Source organism: Alnus glutinosa, chromosome 11 (genome assembly GCF_958979055.1).
Source record: "Alnus glutinosa chromosome 11, dhAlnGlut1.1, whole genome shotgun sequence".
Classification (NCBI taxonomy): Eukaryota; Viridiplantae; Streptophyta; class Magnoliopsida; order Fagales; family Betulaceae; genus Alnus; species Alnus glutinosa.
The window spans coordinates 13166474-13186888 of NC_084896.1; the positions used below are offsets into that span (position 1 = coordinate 13166474).

Genomic DNA, 20415 nt, shown 5'->3' on the forward strand with positions numbered 1-20415 from the left:
CGCCGTCCGAACGGCTAACAGGGAACCGAAATAAATCCTTGAAAACTTCACAGAATCTTCTCGAAGAACATAGCTGAAGAGTAGACTCTGGATAAAGCAGCATCCCTGTGAAAGCAGCAACATTACATAGAAGTGATTTTGTCCAACAGAATGCAACCAACACAAAAAAACTAACAGAGTGGATGGGTCAACAGATGAAGTCCTGCTAGCAACCACCCATAGGAAGGCAGGCTTGGGTAAAGAAGAAGAACGACATTCACCCCATGAGGGGGAATGGACGCACCTAGCAGGAGAAGGTGTTCATGCCTAGGATTTGGTTCTTAATCCTAAGGCATCAGGTTTGATTGCTTGACCTTTACTTGTTATCTTTTGTGCTTATTATGCAATCTAGGAACCAATCGTGTTTTGCCCCCTATTTCTCTTAAGAGAATATTGCAGGTACTATTTGGGGAAGACAGAAAAAGCAGGTCGAGCGACTATTTTTCTGTATTGGCAACATCGAGCTTGCACAAGTTTGATCATGCCTTGCATGTTATATGATGTCATTTCCATATAGCATTTTGTTTAATAATAATAAAAAAATGGGGTGAAGTTATAGGAAATTTTTTTCCTGTTCTTGGCATACCAGATATTGCATGTGTTTTCACCAATATCTCAATTCTTTAATCTACTTTTCTTAGATATGATTGAGAGTTTATGACTATATCTGCCAAGTGGTTTCCTGTATATGCAAAAGTTGGATAGCTTCTTTCCTCATGCGATGAAAATATACACTACCCAAGACTCCCCTAAAGGTACATCTTTCCTTCTCTGACTTTTTGTTTCTAGAAATTCAGGATAAGAGAAGAGGTTTTTGATAAGATGGCCTAATTGACCAAATACTAGTTGAACCTAGAACCTAAAAATTCTGGCATTTTCTCTAGGTTGCAGCATCAAAAGAAACAAGCAGTTACTCTTATGAATTTTGCGCTATATATGTATATTTTCTGCTTATGTGCTAAAATATGCATTGTCCTTCATGGTGCAAGTAAAATATTTACCTTGTCCTTCATGGTACAAGTAAAACAATTGGATGCTACATCTTAGGGGGAGTGTATCAGATGAGGGTGACTAGGCCCTAGTACTGAATAAAGTTTGACTTTTAACTAATCTTTCACTGATTTTCTCTCTTGTCTAGAAAATCTGGTTGCTTTTTGTCATATCAGTAAAAGTCATACCTTGTGGGAAAAGTCTTCACACACACATGCATTGCATGAGTTGAGTCGTCTATTTATATTTTCTGTCTACAGGAAAATCGTTGTGCTGATTGAACTCTGAACTCTCTCTTATATCTCTGTTTAGTTTTGAGATGCTATTTGATTATATTATCAGTTGATTATACATGCGTGTTCTGAAGCTGGCCTTAGGAAAAATAATTTCTGTAAATATTTCCTCAGTTTTTGCCTTTTTCAATGTGAAGCGTCCGGACGGGTGTGGCTCAATCGTTCGGATGGTTATGTTACACGTCCGGACGAGCGCAGCTCCAACGACCGGACGGTAAGGTTACACGTCCGGACGCGTGCAACCTGTCCGCATGTTTACGAGGCAACGGACGTCCGAACGGGATTAATAAGCCGTCCAGACAGGGACCCCACAGCCTCTATAAAACCTAGCCACCACATTTTCAGCCTACCCCACTCATTTTTCTCACTATCTTTTGGCCGTTTGTGAGTGTCTTCTCACGAGATTTTGCTTTTTCTCGCCCTTTTTTGTCCTGTTGTGCATTACTCACCACATTCCATGTATTTTTTTTAACGTTATTCTTTTCTGTTTCTTTTAAAAACTGTTAGAATAGTGATATTTCAGGAATGTTATTGAGTTTCTTTGGGGAATGTTAGAATTTCCTTTTGTGATATCTACTGTGTTGAGATTATCTGGTTCAGTATTTTTTAGGACTGTTTTGTGATATCTCTTATTTGTAATCTTTTGAAAAGTCCTTCTTTCTGCCGTTATAATACCGGATTTTCTATGTGCACTAACAAGATTATTTCTTTTGGATTATTTTTGGCAAATCTTGTTGGTCTCTTTTGTAGAATCATGTCTGCAGGCAGTCCACAGCGCAGGGTCTGCCAGAGGATAGAGGGAGATAGAGCAGCCCTTAGAGCCAAAATTATGAACCGACTAGTGATTGCTGAGAGAAACGTTGTTCAATCCGACATTATGGTGGCTCCTCTGGATAGTATCCACGACACTATCCAGACTTATCATTGGGGGTATCTACACACTTGTGCCTGTGTTGTGTACACCAGGCTGGTCAGGCTGTTCTATAATGTAACGACCCACCCCCAATGACACAATATTGTCCGCTTTTGGATCCCCAAACCAGACTTCCCAGGAGGTCACCCATCCTGGGATTGCTCTCGCAGAAGCACGCTTAACTGTGGAGTTCTGATAGGTTCATCGCCATCACGACTTTAAAATGCGTTGTGTCATAAATGGTGCATTTATACATATAAGCATATCCTCATTCCCAGGCGATGTGAGACATCACAATCACCCCCTCTTTGGACCCAGCGTCCCCGCTGGCGTCCCTCATTGGGCTTGTGCACGCTCCCACCATCTCAGGCTAGGCAATGGCTCTGATACCATTTCTAACGACCTACCCCCAATGACACAATATTGTCCGCTTTTGGCTCCCCAAACCAGACTTCCCAAGAGGTCACCCATCCTGGGATTGCTCTCGCAGAAGCACGCTTAACTGCGGAGTTCTGATAGGTTCATCGCCATCACGACTTTAAAACGCGTTGTGTCATAAATGGTGCATTTATACATATAAGCACATCCTCATTCCCAGGCGATGTGAGACGTCACATATACCAACCTCGAGGTGGTTCAGGATGATGACCGCGGGTTGGTACTTCAGTCCATTGTTGGAGGGTATACTATCACTGTTGTTCCCCAGATCATCAGTCAGTTCATAGGAGTTCCTATTCTTCAGATGCCTGGCAGCCTTTACAATGAGATGGTAATCCCTCATTTGGATGATCTCAAAGAGTTTTTTCATGCAGTTCCACAGGGAGAGGAGCGCGCCACCACCATAAGGATCGGTGCTTTATCTGCCCCACACCGCATGCTAGCCGAGATTGTTCAGCACAACCTTTGGCCAGTTGTCAGGCGCAGTGACCTGATTTTGAAGAGGGCCCACTTCGTCTATGCTATCCATCTTCGCTTGCCTTTCTGCCTGTGTAAGCATATTTGGCTGCCTACTCACACAGATTATTCTACAGTCAAGCATCAGTGTTCCTGGTGAGCCGAAGATGAAGATCCAGGATCCTATTAGGAAGCAAACTCTAATGAAGTCCAATGCTCAGCTGCAGTGCGATGAGCAGGATGATGATGTACGCCCACCTCCTCCTATTCCTGTCGGCATTCCAGATGTGGCATCCTTTTCTCAGACTGTTCCGCCACCACTACCGAATGTCAGCTATTCTCAGATTATGGAGGCATTGGCCGCTATTCAGGGGGGCATGAGTTCTATGCAGCTCTCCATGTCATCCATGCAGCAATCCATCTCTGCCATGCAGCAGGAGGTTCACTCAATCAACCTCCATGTGGAACAAAATCAGATTGATCTCAGGGAGTGTCTCAAGTTTCACCACCCGTCCAGCAGTAATGACGAGGACGATGCACCAATGGCTGATGCATCCTGATTTTTTCTTTTCTTGATGTAGTTTATTTTTTGAGAAATTTGTGTTATCCTTTTGATACTTTGCTACATTTGTTTAAACTCCTGGATATTTTATTACTCTGTTTACCCTAGTCCTTCTGAGACCTTTAGGGGAGTAATTTTTGTTTTTTTTCATTACTCTGTTTTACCCTTTGCCCCTTTGTAACAAAAAGGGGGAGAAATTTTTATTTGGGCCGGCATTGTATTTTTAACCGGTCAAGTGATTTTTGTCCCAGAATGGCTAAAAAGGGAGTTTGTTAGTTTGTAATTAGCCACATTCTGTTGGACAAAAATCACTTCTTTGTAAAGATGTTTTTTAATAGGGATTCTGCCATTCAGAAGTGCTTCCAGAAGATTCTGCACAGTTTGCAAGGCAGAAAATTCGATTCCCTGCCAGCCGTCCGGACGACATGTAATACCGTCTGGATGCCCATTTGTCCAAAGTGCCAGCCGTCTGAACGCCCATCTGTCTAAAGTATCATCCGTCTGGACCTTCCCCTATGTCGAGAAGTCTCGAACTGCTCCAGCTTGCATCCGTCTGGACATTTCAGCAGCACGTCCGGACAACTCTCAGTGTTCGACCAAGCTTCATGATTTCTTTCCAAAACACAATTATGGGAAGATTGCTACAACCGTCCGGACGACGTGGATTCCTGTCCAGACGCGCTTATCCATAAGGCAAGTACCGTATCCTAAATCCAGACGTCCGGACACTAGTCAGCATAGTCCAAATGCGCTTGAATCAGATATGGAAATTGCGTGCATCAAATCAACCGTCCAGACGACCATTCCCCTGGTCCGGACATGCGAAGCCTTTATAAGGATATTGCTTGCAGCGGAAGTGCTACCGTCCGGACGACAGGGCACTACTGTCCGGACGCGGCTCAAAAACAAGAAAGAATTTTAGCAAAATTCTCGAGAAGTCAATCGCACAGTTGTCCGTCCGAACGACCCTTGACTATCGGTCTAGACGGCGCCTATGTTTTATCAAGCCAGACGCTTATTTGAACCCCGAGCCTATAAATAGAGGTCCCTAGGCTTGAGAACAGCAAGAATTCGGTATTGAATTCTACTTCGTTAACAAAAATTCTTGTGTCTTTTTATTTCCGCATTATTATTTTGTTAACACTTTATGCACACACACACTTACTTTGTTGTTAGAAGTCATTTCAATTTTTCACTTTTCAGTAATTTGTTAACTGTTAGAATTTGAATCTTTTGGGGAATGTTTTGAAATTATAAATTGCATATTTGTGATATCTACTGTATTGGGACTTTATGCTTCGGTTTTATTTTGGACTGTATTGTGATATTTGCTGGGTGTATTTTTTTTAAAGTCTAGTTTACTGCCGTTATAATGCCGAATTTTCTTTTGGAACTAACAAGAATCTAACCTTTTTGAGACTATTTTGGCAAATCTTGTTGGTTATTTTTGCATAAACATGTTTGTTGGCAGTCCACAACGCAGTGTCCGACAGAGGACAGAAGGAGATTTGGCAACCCTGAGAGCCAAAATTATGAACAGAATTGTCATTGCCGAACGGAACGTGATTCGTGCAGACGTTATGGTGGCTCCTCTAGACAACATCCACGATATCATCCAGACCTACCACTAGGGATATCTTCACAATTGCGCCTGTGTTATACTCACTAGGCTTGTCAGGCTATTTTATGCTAATCTCGAGGTTGTTCAGGATGATGACCGCGGGTTGGTTCTTCAGTCCTCTATGGATGGGCATACTATCACTGTTGATCCTCATATCATCAGTCAGTTCATCGGTACCTGTGCTCCAGATCTCTGGCAGCCCTTACAATGAGGTGGTATTACCTCCTTTGGATGCTCTCAGATATTTTTTCCATGCTGTCCCTTAGGGAGAGCATGCCACTACCATCAGGATTGGTGCCCTATCTGCCCCACACCACATGCTTGCCAAGATTGTCCAGCACACTCTGGCCTGTTGTTAGGCACAATGATCTGATCTTGAAGAGGGCTCAGTTTGTATATCTATCTTCGCTTGCCTTTCTGCTTGTGCAAGCATATTTTGAGGGTTATCTTGGAGGCTCGTGATGAGAGCAATACCGGTCTCCCTTTTTGCTGCATGCTCACTCAAATTATTTTACAATCAGGCATCGGTGTAACTGGAGAGCCAAAAAAGAAGATTTAGGATCCCATTAGCAAGCAGACATTGATGAAGTCAAACGCCCAGCTGAGGCGTGATGATCAGGATGATGTTCCACAGCCCCCTCCTATCCATGTAGTAGTACCTAATATGGCATCCTCTTCTCAGACTGCTCCTCCACCTCCATAGTAGGATGCCGGCTATGCTCAGATATTGGAGGCTTTGGCTGTACTTTAGGGAGGCATGAGTTCCATGTAGCTGACCATGTCATCTATGCAGCAGTCCATTTCTACCATGCAGCAGGAGGTTCACTCGATCAACCTCCGTGTGGAGTAAAGCCAGCTGGACATCCAAGAGTGTCTCAGGCATCATCATCCATCCAGCAGTGATGATGAGGACGATGCACCTATGGCTGATGCATCTTGATTTTTTTTGTGCTTGGTTGTATTTTGAGACAATTTGGCTGTTCTTTTATTTGAATAATCTGCTAAACATTATAACTCTTGGATTTTATTGCCCTGTTTACCCTTGTCCTTCTGAGACATTTAAGGGGAGTAATTTTTATATGGTTTTTATCTTTACTCTGTTTTACCCTTTGTCCTTTTGTGACAAAAAGGGGGAGTAATTTTTTATTTGAACCAGGTTTGTATTTTTAACCGGTCAAGTGATTTTTGTCCCAGAATGGCCAAAGGGGGAGTTTGTTAGTTTGTGATTGGCTACATTCTGTTGAACAAAATCACTTCTATGTAATGATGCTTTTTAACAGCGATTCAGTTATTCAGAGTTCTTCTAGAAGATTCTATACAGTTTACAAGTCAGTGAAATCAGATCCCTCGCACCCGTCTGAACGACGTGATATTCTGTCCGGTCGCTCAACTGTCCAAGCATCATCCATCCGGACAACGAGAACTTTCCGTCCGAACCTTCCCCTGTGTTGAGAAGCTTCAAACTGCTCCAGCTTGCATCCGTCTGGACGTTTCAGCAGCACGCCTGGACGCCACTCAGTGTTCGATCAGCTATGAGATTTCTTTCCAAAACACAAATATGGGAAGACAGCTGCAATCGTCTGGACGATGTGGATTCCCATTCGGAAGCGCTCATCCATAAGGCAAGTCGCGCATTCAAAATTCAAATATCTGGACGACGGTCTTCATGGTCCCGACATGCAAGCTTCATATATGGAAATTGTGTGCATCAGATTCACCGTTCGGATGATAGATGTCATGGTCCGGATGCGCCAAGCCTTGATATGGAAATTGCGTGTAGCTAAAGTGTGACCATCCGGACGACAGGGCAACACCATCTAGACGCGGCTTAATTCAGGAAAGAATTTCTGCGAAATTTGGAAAGCCGATCGCACAGTTGTCCGTTAGGACTCCTTATGTCTACCATCTGGACGGGGCCTAAGTATGTCAAGTCAGACGCTCATTTGAATCTGTAGCCTATAAATAGAGGCCCCTAGGCTTGAGAATTGTAAGAATTCGGTATTGAATTCCGTAGAGCTTAGAGAGTTATATTTTAGAGTTGTTGTGCTGAGTTGATCTCTCTAAAGCCGTTGCTGTTGTGTGTTGTTGCTGTGCTAAACTGCAGTCTATCTTAAGGGTTGGCCCTAAGGTAAGGATTCCATTGAAGACCCATTCAAGTAGTAGACTTGGTTAGGAGGCATTCGTGTTGGGTTACACGTCAGAGTTCAAGGTACGGCCACTGCTTAAAGTTATGTGAGTGCTACTGGTTTGTAACTAGTCTTGTCTTCTAAATAGTGGATATCCTGGATTTGGTTGCCCCGGAGTGGTTTTTATCTTAACTGAGTTTCCATTTCGTCAACAAAATATATCTCTCTTTTAATTCCCCATTTTGATATTCTGTTGCACACTTTTGCACACACACTTGTTAAAATTAGAAGTCATCTATTTTTCACATTAAATCAGATGAAAAAATCTTTTTTTAGACGTTAAATTTGGTTTAAAAACAGAAATACCCTCAATTTATCAAAATTAAAAACTTACTAAAAATTTAAATGAAAAAAAAAAATTAAACTAAAAGAAAATGGATAAATGCAAAATCAACTCATGTGGTTAGCCTAAATTACAAATCACTCACTGTGGTATAAAAAAATAAAAAATAATTCAAAGGTTCTCAGTATTGGCCAAAATAACAATTTAGTCTCTATAGTCAAAGTCTGTCAAAACACTTGACGAATTTCTTTAGTGTGCCACATCAGCACCAATAGTATAATGAGCATTTAATATTGCATATTCAAGCCCCTTAGCTTGCATATATTAGCCTCTAGTATTATTGTGATATGATGTTTTGCTTGTTTTTTATATTAACAGTACTCTCAAGAGCCAAAGGGGAAAACACATGCAATTCTCTGGACTTTAAGGCTAAAATCCATCACAAGACTTAATTCAACATTCTGCACAGCCCGACACGCTCGAGCTCACCTCAAAGGGCTCGAGTGAAGGACCATTCCGCTCGAGCGCACATCATCTAGGCTCAAGTGCAAAAGAAAATAATCTCAAGCTCACCAACTACCTAGGCTCGAGCGCACACACGCGGCAGAACTAACAGCAAGACATCAAATTCATTCAAGGGTTGTTGTATGATTTCTATTTGTATTAGATGTTCTAATATGCACAAATCCGTCTAGGATTGCTATTGTCTATAAATACACCTCTAATTCGTGCATTAGAGAGGAGGGTAGATTAGTTTACATTAGATAATAGAAATTAATAGGATTAAAGGCTAGGGTTTTAGAGAAAAAGTGAAGAATTTCCAGCAGTGATTTGGGATGGATTTCTCTCCGAAAAAAATGATTTCCAGCGTCTCCATGACCAACTAATTCTTCCATAGGGTATCGATGTAGCCATTTCCAAGTAGTAATGGTGTAATTATGTTTTATCTTAGGAATTTCATATCATGAATATTGATTGTTTAATCTTAAGAATATTGTCTAAATTCGATTTTGATAAACCTTTTATCTTATCTTAGGAAATTGTTTATCGTGATTGAACTCAATGTTCATATTTTCTGTGATTATATGAATGATGGTTTTACAACGGTATTAATAGACACTAAATCTTGAGGGTTTGATAGACCATGCCTAGGAAGAATAAAATGGTTTACACTTTAGTTAGTTTAATTTAGGTAAATCAAATTGTTCTTGCCGAAAGATGAGTTATGCTTATTCATTGATTATTTGTATGCTAATTGATTGATTTGATAGCTCATGCCTAGGAATAATGAATTGTTCAACACCTTAGTTTAGGTAGAGCATTCATACATTGCCGATAGATGAGATATGCTTATTTCTTAATACAAGTACTTTCATTATGACATCGTTTGGTGCTTGGCGTGAGTTGAGTGGTTTTGACAATAGAATGGTAATCACGGATATTCGTCTTTGTTTATCTGCTTGATTAGTGGTTTATAAGATTAGCATCTGGGACTTATAAGCCCGTCTCCGGCTCCTGTTGAATTCTCATTCAACATTTTTTCAAATCATCTATTGAATCTGTTTTTTACATGTGAGTTCTACAAATTTGTTGATTGGTTTTTAGAAAAATTGTTGGAGTTGGAGAGAATTGAATAAATAGCATACACTCACGAGTCCTACTATTCATGTACGTGAAATTTTCATGTTAAACGTAATTTACCGTTATGATGAGGTTAGAGGTAAAATCAATCCCCTATATCTTCTTCATACTATCTTACTTTTATGTTTTTACTTAGTTTCAGATACAAAACAAAAACCAAATATACTTTCTAAATTAGATTAGAGTTAGTTTTAATTAACAACGACCAAACAGTCATTGAGGTTCAACACCCTCACAAAGGCCCTATCTTACAAAGATTCGCTCTATTGCGAGTGGTTTTTATTATTGGTACACTCCACACCACATCAACAACCTAGCATTTCTCAAAAAATATATTGAAAATTCAAATATATAAAACCTAAAAGTTTAAAATTTAAAAAGATATATATATATTTTTTTAAATAAAAAGAAAAATAGGAAAAATAAATGGGGCCTACAAGCCACTCCCCACTCTGGGGTGGCTTGCATGGCCACTCTTTGCTCTGCGATGGCTTGTGCGGCCACCTGATCCTGCTCTAGGGTCCCGTGAGCCACCCTTGATGGGGCCAAAGGTGGCGCACAGCGCTACCTCTGGAAATGGTTCGCAGGCCACCCCCCGCCAAATGGTGGCAGCCACTCCCTTTCTTTTTCTTTTTTATTTTTCGTTTTATTTATTTATTTAATTTTAAGGGTATTATATCCGCTTAGGATATTTTTGTCATTTCAAGTTTTTTAACGAGCTTGACTAAAGGAATGGGGTTTTTGGTAAGTAAGTGGTAGTTCGATGCGGTCGGGTGGTGAGAGTGTCAGTTCATGGGGGGTATGTTGACGGAGGCATGTAGTTCATAGGGGAAAAATTTAATTACCCATAATATAATAATTTGTGTTTTAAACATTCTTAGGTGTCTAGGGAAAAATACAAGCAAATCCATCACTTTTAATCTTCAAAGCATTCTGCAGGTCAAAAGGGTTCGAGCGCATTTGAAAAGGGCTTGAGCACATTAGTGGCGGCAAACCAGACAGTAAGGCATAAATCAGAAAATGAGTTAGTTTTACGACTTTTATTTGGATTAGATGTTATGAAATGCACAAATCTGTGTAGGATTTCACTTTTAACTTATAAATACACCACATACTCATCCAAATCAAGAGACGACATTAGATAGTAGAATAAAATAGCAATTAGTGCTTAGGTTTTAGAGTGCACCAGAGTTCTATCAACTTCTTGAGATGGATTTCTCTCTGACAAAGATGATTTTTAGCAACTCCATGAGTAGCTAACTCATCCATAGAGTATTGATATAACTCTTCCAAGTAATTATGGTGTAATCATGTTTTTATTTGGAAATTTTATGCATATGAATGATAGTTGTTTAACCTTGAGATTATGTTTTAATGTTAGGTGGACGATCCGTGCCTACCGAAGATGGGTTATTCTTATTACTTATTAAAAGTGTTTTCTTGATGACATTGTTGGGTGCTTGACAAACACACACGAGTCATATCATTCATTTAAGTGAAATTCCCATGTTAACTACAGTTTACCATCATTATGAGGTTAGTAGTGAAGTCAATTCCATATATCTTCTCCATCTTATCTTACTTTTACTTTAACATTTTTATTTAGTTTCAATTGCAAAAGAAAATCGAAATCAAATATCTTTTCTGAATTAAATTAGAATTAATCTTAATAACTTAGCAACCAAAACCTGCAGTCCTTGAGGTTCGACACCCTCATATAGACCTATTCTACAAAGATTCGTACTATTGTGAGTGATAATTTTATTATTGATATGCACATTCACTCAAATCCACAATCAACCCTTATCTCAGGCTGGGTAATTACTTTAATAACATTTGTAACACCCCGGTCTCACATTGGGAAGATGATGAGTAGTTCACATATAGTGTGTGATTTATAAAGATGATCATGACTGCTAAGTCCCACATTGCCTGGTTATTAGGTAAAACTCGGCTTTATAATGGATTCTACGAAAGCTCCAAATTGACTAGTCTTTTTGGGGTGATAACGCAAATGTGACTAGTGATTTTTCTTGGGTTGTTACAATTGGTATCAGACCCACGTAGTAATGTCAGGCCATGCGGTATTGATGCATCGCATGACGTGGCTCTAACGAGTATTTCAGAAGTTCAAGAGAGAGTTTGTAACACCCTGATCCCACATTGGGAAGATGAGGAGTAGCTCACATAGATGTGGGTGATTTATCTTCATATAGAGTGGGAAGATGAGGAGTATCCCAAATCGTGTTGGATAAGAGTTGATTCCTGAAAATCTGGGATTGAGACCTTACAACCTTCCCTGGGATCTCGGGGTGGCTTCTCCCTGCGAATCCCTCCTAGCATATAGGGATAAGGATCCTGTATGTCTTCTATCTCGTTTGTTTCTTGGTAATCTTGGGATGCACTTGTCTCGGGACCAATTTGATTCGGGCTATACTAAACAAGTTATTTCTGTTGTCCCAGGATATTACTATCTGAGACTAACTTGCGGTATACTCACCGGTCATGGTCTCCCAGAGCATATCATCCACTAGGGTGAACAAGTACGAGTATTCTTCATGGAGATCTAGGGATACAGCAATCTCGGGATATCCTCTATATGAGGCTAGTGAGCATCAAGCTAAATATATTTATAGATAAACCATGTCTTTAGGAGCTTTAGGTTGTTAAAAAGTCTTCATGGGCCCCTTCTGGTCCATAATTTCAAAATGGGTTGGTCTCGGTGGGATTACTTCTTAACAAAATGCAAAATGAAATTTTAGGAAGTGATACAATATTTAGAGAAAAAAGTTCAGCAATACAAGTTTTGGAGAAGACCGAGATGAAAAAATTGGGTTTATTTGATAACATTTTTATATGGTGCCTTTTGATTATTGGTTGAAAAAGTGTTCAAATGTGATATAAAAATAAAAGTAATATCGAGTGTTTTGTAAATATTTGTGTGTTTGAAGTTGTTTCTTAAAGTAATTATTTTTTAAAAAAAAGAAAAAAAGTAGTTGTCAAGCCCGGCAATACTAAGTGTGAAGTGTGAAGGGTGGCCAAATAAAATCCAGCAGCGTCGAAAGTGTGAACACTTGGACATTTTTACATTAAAACTTGTTTTTTTAATAAAAAAAAAGGTCTGCTGGGGGACGGCCCAGTTCCTGGCAAATCATTTTCCCTTGTCCTGCGGCTTCCGTCAGTCCGATAACGCTGTAAGACATCCGAAAAGGTCAAAGGCCGTTTGGTCATCTTGTGTTGTTATTATTGTTAACACTTTGGAAATATAAAATTCCGTACCAAATATACACCATCACCGAAACCCAAATAAAATAAAACTCTTTAGTAAAAAGAAATATTAAATTGGTACCGGTAGCTTTTTATATGTGGTTCGTGAACTAAATTTAATGTGGGCTTGGAGTCCGGATGAGAGAGAGACCCAAAAAAGGTCTAGTCTTCAGAAAAAAAGAGACATATTTTCTTCTTGTGTTCTGATTGATCCCCTGCTATAAAATCAGAGAAGAAAAAGTTTGGTGATTTTTGTTTCACAATTTTTTTTCTTTTTCTTTTGATGCCTTTGTGGAGATGCTCATGCTTTGAGGTACAGATCTCTGCCATTTCAGGCTCATCCACTATCAAATCTCGACTGCTGTTTTACTTTCAAATCTTCCACTGGTTTTTCTCAAGAAATGCCACAGAAAATCTTGGGTCTTGAGCTTCTTGTTGTTTTAGTCGATGAGAAAAATTCTGGTTTTTTTATTTTTTATTTTTTTTTTATTTTTTTATTTAAAATCTTGTTGTGCCTCGCAGATCTTTGGTGGCTTGTGATTAAGTTCTGGAGCTCTGCCTCGATCGGTCTTAGCTTTCTGGGTGTCTGTGATTCTTTGACGGGTTGGTTTTCTCAGTCTTCCTTTCTTATTTTGGATATGTTGATGCATAAGGCAAGTCTTTACTTGTAGGATTTGCTGAAGTGAGCTTGTCGTACCTATTTTGCCTTTTTGAATGGAATTTCTAACTTTATGTCCATAGTGCCTCAGGCCGTGTAAAATTAAGGAAAAAAAATTGAAAATTTGTACAGAGAAATAATCTAGGATAGATTTATAATATGTTCAGCAGGATTTTGATTTTTGTTAAATTGATCAACATGTTATAGTTATTGTGATTTTTCTTTCTTGGTGCGATTTTGTGACATAATTAATTTAACAAAGTACAAGAAATATTTTTTGTTTCTTTTTCTAGATTTTGGTTTCTCTTGTTCTTATGGTCTTCATTGAACGATTTTCCTTGATCGTTGCGAGCGCTAGCTTTGTGCTTTGATTTCTTTTGCTTAAGAAGGATTCTACACATTTTTACCGAGTTTGTTTCACTGTAAACGGTATTCTATATCTTCAGAAAGCAAGTTTAGAGTTTTTGATGAGCTCTTAAGATAAGTAGTTATTTGGTTTAGTGAAGCTGAGTTTGCTTTTTGGTGAACAGATGAGGTTGAAGAACCTCAAAAGGTTTTTGCCAAGCAAAGATTGGCTATTCCTAGACTTTTTTGTCATTGTGAAGCTGCCTTCTTCTGCTTTCCACTTTTCTTTTTTCTTTTCTATTTTCTTGCTATCTTTTTCTTTGTCGACAAGATTTGTGGCGGGAACTGACACACCTCCTCTTTAGGGCGGCTGCATGGGCGTGATAAGAAGAATGTAATTTGTCAGAGAGTTGTTGAAAGATATTTGATTGTACTGGTAGTGTGATCCACCTGTAGAATGTCATTCCGTAGCATAGTTCGGGATGTGAGGGATGGTTTTGGGAGCTTATCTAGACGGGGGTTTGAAGTCAGGCTAACTGGACATAATAGAGGCAAATCTCATGGTTCATTACATGATTTGCATGACCAACCTATCATAATACAGAACAGTCGTTGGGCTAGTCTACCGCCAGAGCTACTATATGATGTTATTAGAAGGTTGGAAGAGAGTGAGAATACATGGCCTGCTCGGAAGCATGTTGTTGCATGTGCTGCTGTTTGCCGTTCTTGGAGGACTATGTGCAAAGAAATTGTTAAGAGTCCTGAGTTGTGTGGGAAGCTTACCTTTCCGGTGTCCCTGAAGCAGGTTGGTTCTTTGTGTTATTAATTATTTTGCACACTATGACTTAATTTATAATGGTTTTCTTTTTGAACTCAAGTTTTGTAATGGAATAATAGAGGTTGTGTAGATTGTAATGTCTGTTGCATTTATGTGGGAAATACGTATTTATTAAAGCAATTGGGACTGACTGATTCTTCTTTGTTTGACTTTTTAGCCAGGGCCGCGTGATGGAACTATTCAGTGCTTCATAAAAAGAGATAAATCAAATTTAACATACCACCTTTTTATGTGTCTTAACCCTGGTAAGCATCCTTTCTAATTGTTAAGTTGCCTTCAGTTTCTTGTTGACTTTATTAGTTTGTAGATCTGTTTGATTCACTGATGACAAGTTTGATTATGTATGTATCCAGCAAAAGAATGAATGCGTTTTAATGTCTTCCAATTAAAGTTAATTGACGTGGTAGCCTATTTCATGTTGAAATGCTTACATGAATCTAAATGGATTTATACCAACTTGTTGCTTCCAAGAGTTGTAATTATTATTAAATATGCTTTGTCAAGGGCCTGTCAGTGAGGACGAAGTGAATCAGTTAATTGATAAGAATAATTCTAAATGCGCGTAACTGTTGAGTGAGCTAATTAAGTGGCGTCTAAACACTTATAGTGGTGTTGTGGCCAGCAATGTTCACACACCATTCACGAGAAGATTGAGATGGACTTTAAACTTCTATCACGTTTCTTCTGTTGATCCATGGAACTAATGTCATGGTTAACTATTAGGTGTTTCTTTATAATTTTATTCTATAAACTTTATGAAACCTATGTTATTTTGTTTATCTATTTATTTACTTGGTCCCATGAATTATTTTGCCTAAATGGATTAAACCAGCATGTATGTATTTTTCCTTGAATAAACTGGTACATTTATTTTGTCGCTCTGCTCTTGCAGTATTGCTGGTTGAAAATGGAAAGTTCCTGCTTTCGGCAAAGAGGACTCGAAGAACCACATGCACAGAATATGTTATCTCTATGGATGCTGATAACATTTCAAGATCAAGTAGCACATATATTGGCAAACTGAGGTAAGAGAAGATTCAAGGCTTGTTTATTTTTCTCTTCAGATAACATACACAAATGCACACGAAGGAAGAATAGACAGTGAGATGTGCTAATAAGTAGAACTATTTTATGTTTTTTTTTTTTTAAAAAAAAAATATTATAATCATTAAATTAAAAGCTACTGAGTGGTGTAACTATTTATTAATGCTGCATGGTTCAGTAATTTTTAATTTGATTACTATTTTGATATTCGCACCATTAGATTACGCATTTTGTTCATGTTTAGCGTGCGCAACAAATTAATGTCAATTGAATCCCATTTACCATCCAATCCATATAGTAATGACTTTTATATGTTTTTTAAATATAAAATAAATTTAAAGTTGAATATTTTATAAATGAGATAGCTCATTTTCTCTTAATTTTTTATCAGTATAATATTATTTTGTTAGCTTGGAGGATATGGTGAGACAATGGAGTTAATAGTGGGTTCATCAATATGTTCATTAAATTGAAAGGCATTAAGTGGTGTAACATTCATTCACAAGAGTTGCACCAAGTGTAACTTAAACCTAACAACTTTTACAAGTTAATTTTTTTTTTTTTTTTTTTTTTTTTTAAAAAAAAAAGTCTGAAATATTTAGTGATACGGTGATGTTTCAATCATGCAAGTATCCGTAATTCTATACTATGGTTAAAGATACATCAAAATCCCTTTTCCTCATGTTTGCAATTACAATTCTATTCCTCTTCTATACTTGAAAAGGGTTGTATCCTAAGCGTATTTAATTCTTATTCAATATTTCATAATTTAAGATTATTGTTTCCAATGTTTCGATACATTTATCATACTCTATATGGACACAGCTCCCTTCTAGAAGGGTCTGTGCTGGCTACATAAACATATATGCTGCATGGTCACAAACGTCATTTTTTTTCCATTAAGATGATATTCCTTCTAGTATAAACCTTCTCTTTAACATATCAAAGAAGATTTACTATGTTAGGATGCATTTGATTTTTCTTCCATTTAGAGAAATATTTATGGCAAGTCATTACTACAATGCTAAATTCTCTTAGTAGAAAAAAAGACTTATGTCTTGCAAGCGTCATCCAACCTGATTGGAGAAATGACCAATGGCGTGTTGAACATCAGTTATTCGCTTTTCACAAATTGAATATGGTTTACTATAAAGAGCACCATGGAGTGGCTTTTATGTAGCTTGCTGGACATAGATCGGTTGAGCTTCCAACCTCCATAAGGTTTGGCAAGTACATGGGATTCAAAACCATACTTGATGGGTTGATCTTTAGGAATCTCTTCATGTATTATATACATATCCTCACTGGGGGATCCTTAGGTTATATCATCACACTGGTTCCCATTTTCTTTGTTATTATTCCATCTAGGAAAAAAGGTTCTTTGCTTTCTGATGCATGTTTCCCTTGTAAATTTTCTAGAAGCTTTGGTTGGTTCTTCTTTGCCAGTTTTTCCTTTTCCTTTTCAATTATATATATGACACAAGTTTTAAGTATTCAAATTTTCTTCTTGTTGCAGATCAAACTTTCTTGGCACAAAGTTCATAATATATGATACACAGCCTCCATACACTACGACCCACATTCCCCCTACAGGGCGATCAAGCCGTAGATTTTATTCCAAAAAGGTCTCTCCAAAGGTTCCAACAGGAAGCTACAACATTGCCCAGTTAGCATACGAACTAAATGTGTTAGGCACGCGAGGCCCACGAAGGATGCATTGCATAATGCATTCAATCCCGGCCTCAGCACTTGATGCAGGTGGCACTGTTCCTGGCCAACCAGAGCTTCTTCCCCGCTCTCTCGACGACTCATTCCGGAGCATCTCCTTCTCAAAGTCTCTTGATCACTCTGTTGATTTCAGCAGTGCACGATTTTCTGAAATTGGTGGGCCCCAAGATGACGATGAGGATCTCAAACTGAGGCCCTTGATTCTGAAAAACAAGCCCCCTAGATGGCATGAACAGTTACAGTGTTGGTGCTTGAACTTCCGTGGGCGGGTAACTGTTGCATCTGTTAAGAACTTTCAGTTGATTGCTGCTACACAGCCTGCTGCTGGTGCACCAACACCATCTCAGCCAGCCCCACAAGAGCATGATAAGATAATTCTGCAGTTTGGTAAAGTTGGTAAAGATATGTTCACCATGGATTATCGTTATCCTCTATCTGCATTTCAGGCTTTTGCAATTTGCTTGAGCAGCTTTGACACCAAATTGGCTTGTGAATAGAAAAAGCATAAAATGAAGGGCGGTTAAAAAGCAGAACAGTGTAATGACAATCTTTTTCTCTTTTGCTTTTTCTTTCCTTGTTCTCTTGTTCTTTTATCTTTTCCTTTTGGTGTCACTAGGATAGGAAATTGTTATTAATGTTATTCTGTTGTAAAACTCATTTGTAATTGTGGTGCTGTCCGATAACTGGGCTGTATTGAACAAAAAATCTCAGTACCTTCCTTTGTTTCATCTTCAGTCAAGTATTGAATATCAACCGCCATTATATTGGTAATTCATCTGATTACTTTTGGTTCATGCTTCTCAGGGTATGATAGGACAGTACTAGTATTTAGGTGCCTAACTAATATTATTGATGGAACCACCTAATTTTTATGTTCTGATGAAACTTAAAAAACGGTTGTGGTTGATGATAGGACAGATCTAGTTAGATCCATGAACCTTCTTCTCCATTGTGGAGTTGTCGGTGCCTTATGGCTTGCTTTCTTCAGTTGTTTTGGGTTATATCCAAATGAGTAATCGACTTATGTGCATGTCAGATTGTTGGTAGCCTTTGGAGTAATGTTGTGTGGAAGATGGTGCGTTCGTGCTTTTTATGGTGCCTATAGAGGGAAAGAAAAAAAATGGCAAGATTTGATTTTGAGGACCGTGAGAGCCTATTAGAGGAGATTAAGTCTTTTTATTTTTTGTACTTTATATTTTTGGATATCTATTTTTGTTTTTACTTTGGTAATTAGTTATTATGCTTTTCTCGGTTTTTTATTATTTCTTTTTCTTTTTCTTGTTCTAGCTAGGCATTTTCTCATGTGTATCTTGTGAACTTGGGGTACTTTATGCTTTTTATGATATTTTGAATACTTACAAAATAAATAAGTTCTAGTATCTATGCTACTAAATTTTTGTATAGGAAAAATACATTTACCATCCTCAAACTATCACTCATTTGGTATTTGGACCACTAAACCTTAAAATTTAACACTCGACTTCCTTAAACTATCATCTTGTTACAAATGGCATCATTTGTTACCATTTGACATTAAAATGGGTAGAAGATGTCGCACAAGCGTTAGTAGTGAATACTTTTTTACTTGAACCTTTCATATTTTTAAGGGAAAAATATAAAAAAGCCTCCCTTGAACTAACAATTGATTTTATAATAACCTCTTGAATTTTTAAGTGTAATAATGTGATCCATCAAACTATTAAAGTGTGCCAAAAAAATCACTTTTGTCGAAATATTTTTTTAATACCCATATTCTCTTCAAAACTATTTTTTAAAATTTTTTATTTTTTTTTTTAAAAAAAACCAAAGGATAAATGTAAAATCAATTCATGTGGTTGGCCTAAATTAGAAATTGTTCATTAAGGTATAAAAAATAATTCAAATGTCTTCAAGGTGGGAAAAAATAACAATTTAGTCATTGTAGTCAAATTCCGTCAAAATACTTAACGGATTCTGTTAGTGTCAACACCAATAAAATGATGACATGTGTTACTCTTACTAAGAAAAATATCAATATATTAAAAATGAGTAATGTTTCTTGCACAACTCTTACACAACTTTTACATAACTCTAACAACATTTTTTTAAGATCAACCATTGAATATTTAGGGCCCACATGTAGGAAAACAAATCCAATGGTTGATATATATATATATATATATATATATATAAAAGAAAAAGAAAAAAAAGGAAATTAGAGTTGTGCAAAAGTTGTGTAAGAATTGTGCAAGAAACATTACTCATTAAAAATATACATTTATAAAACTAAATCACTTCCTGGAGCCAAATTTCAGTCAAAATACTTGACGGATTCCGTTAGTGTGTCATGTCAGCATCAATAAAATAACGACACGTGTCATTGTTAATAAAATATATATTTATATAATATATAATATATAAAACTAAAAAGTTAAAAAATTATTATTATTATTATTTTTAATTGGGTTTGCTCAGCTACTCATTTTCTTCTTCTTCTTCTTCTTCTTTTTTTAATTTTTTAATTTCTTTAACTTTTTAATAGTATTTTTTAAAAATTTCTTTATTTTTTGAAAAAATCTATTTTTGATTAATTTTTTTTTTCTTTTTTGTTTTTGTTTTTGTTTCTAAGAGAATAAGGGTATTATAAGAATATTTCGACAAAAGTGACATTTTTGGCACACTTTGATAGTTTGATGGGTCACATTACTACGCTTGGAAGTTCAGGAGGCTTTTTTACATTTTTTTTTTTCTATTTTTAATAAACAAATCTATGATAATACCATCTATTGGGATCTATGAGTGCATCAAGCGTGTGCAGTGAAATAATTTCAGGGATTGGAACTTTACAAAAACTATAGAAAAGATCATTCAATACAAATTAAAATAACAAGAACAAGTAATAAAAACTTTTAGAATTCAGCCACCAGGGAGTGTTGAAGAAAAATTGTTTTTCTTCTCTCCTTCTCTTACTACACGATTTCTCTAGGATTGATGAAACCTCAAAGTCTTCTATTCAATAAATGAAGATGACCAAAAAGTGTGGACTCTTGCAAGAGAATGATAAATCATTTCCCTTTTATTTAGAGAGTATACTCAATGTTCAAACTCAGTTGTGAATGAATTAGCAAATAACT

At 37.5% G+C, this 20415-nt stretch overlaps 1 protein-coding gene across 1 annotated transcript; it reads left to right on the plus strand.

Moving 5' to 3' along the window:
- The first annotated feature begins 12808 nt into the window (after nt 1–12808).
- Nucleotides 12809–18082, plus strand: LOC133881716 (tubby-like F-box protein 8). Its single transcript, XM_062320725.1, has 6 exons — nt 12809–13002; nt 13212–13292; nt 14058–14497; nt 14688–14775; nt 15423–15555; nt 17091–18082. Exons 3-6 carry the CDS (start codon nt 14150–14152, stop codon nt 17797–17799), a joined length of 1278 nt encoding a protein of 425 aa, XP_062176709.1. The 5' UTR covers nt 12809–13002; nt 13212–13292; nt 14058–14149; the 3' UTR covers nt 17800–18082.
- The last annotated feature ends 2333 nt before the right edge of the window (nt 18083–20415 follow it).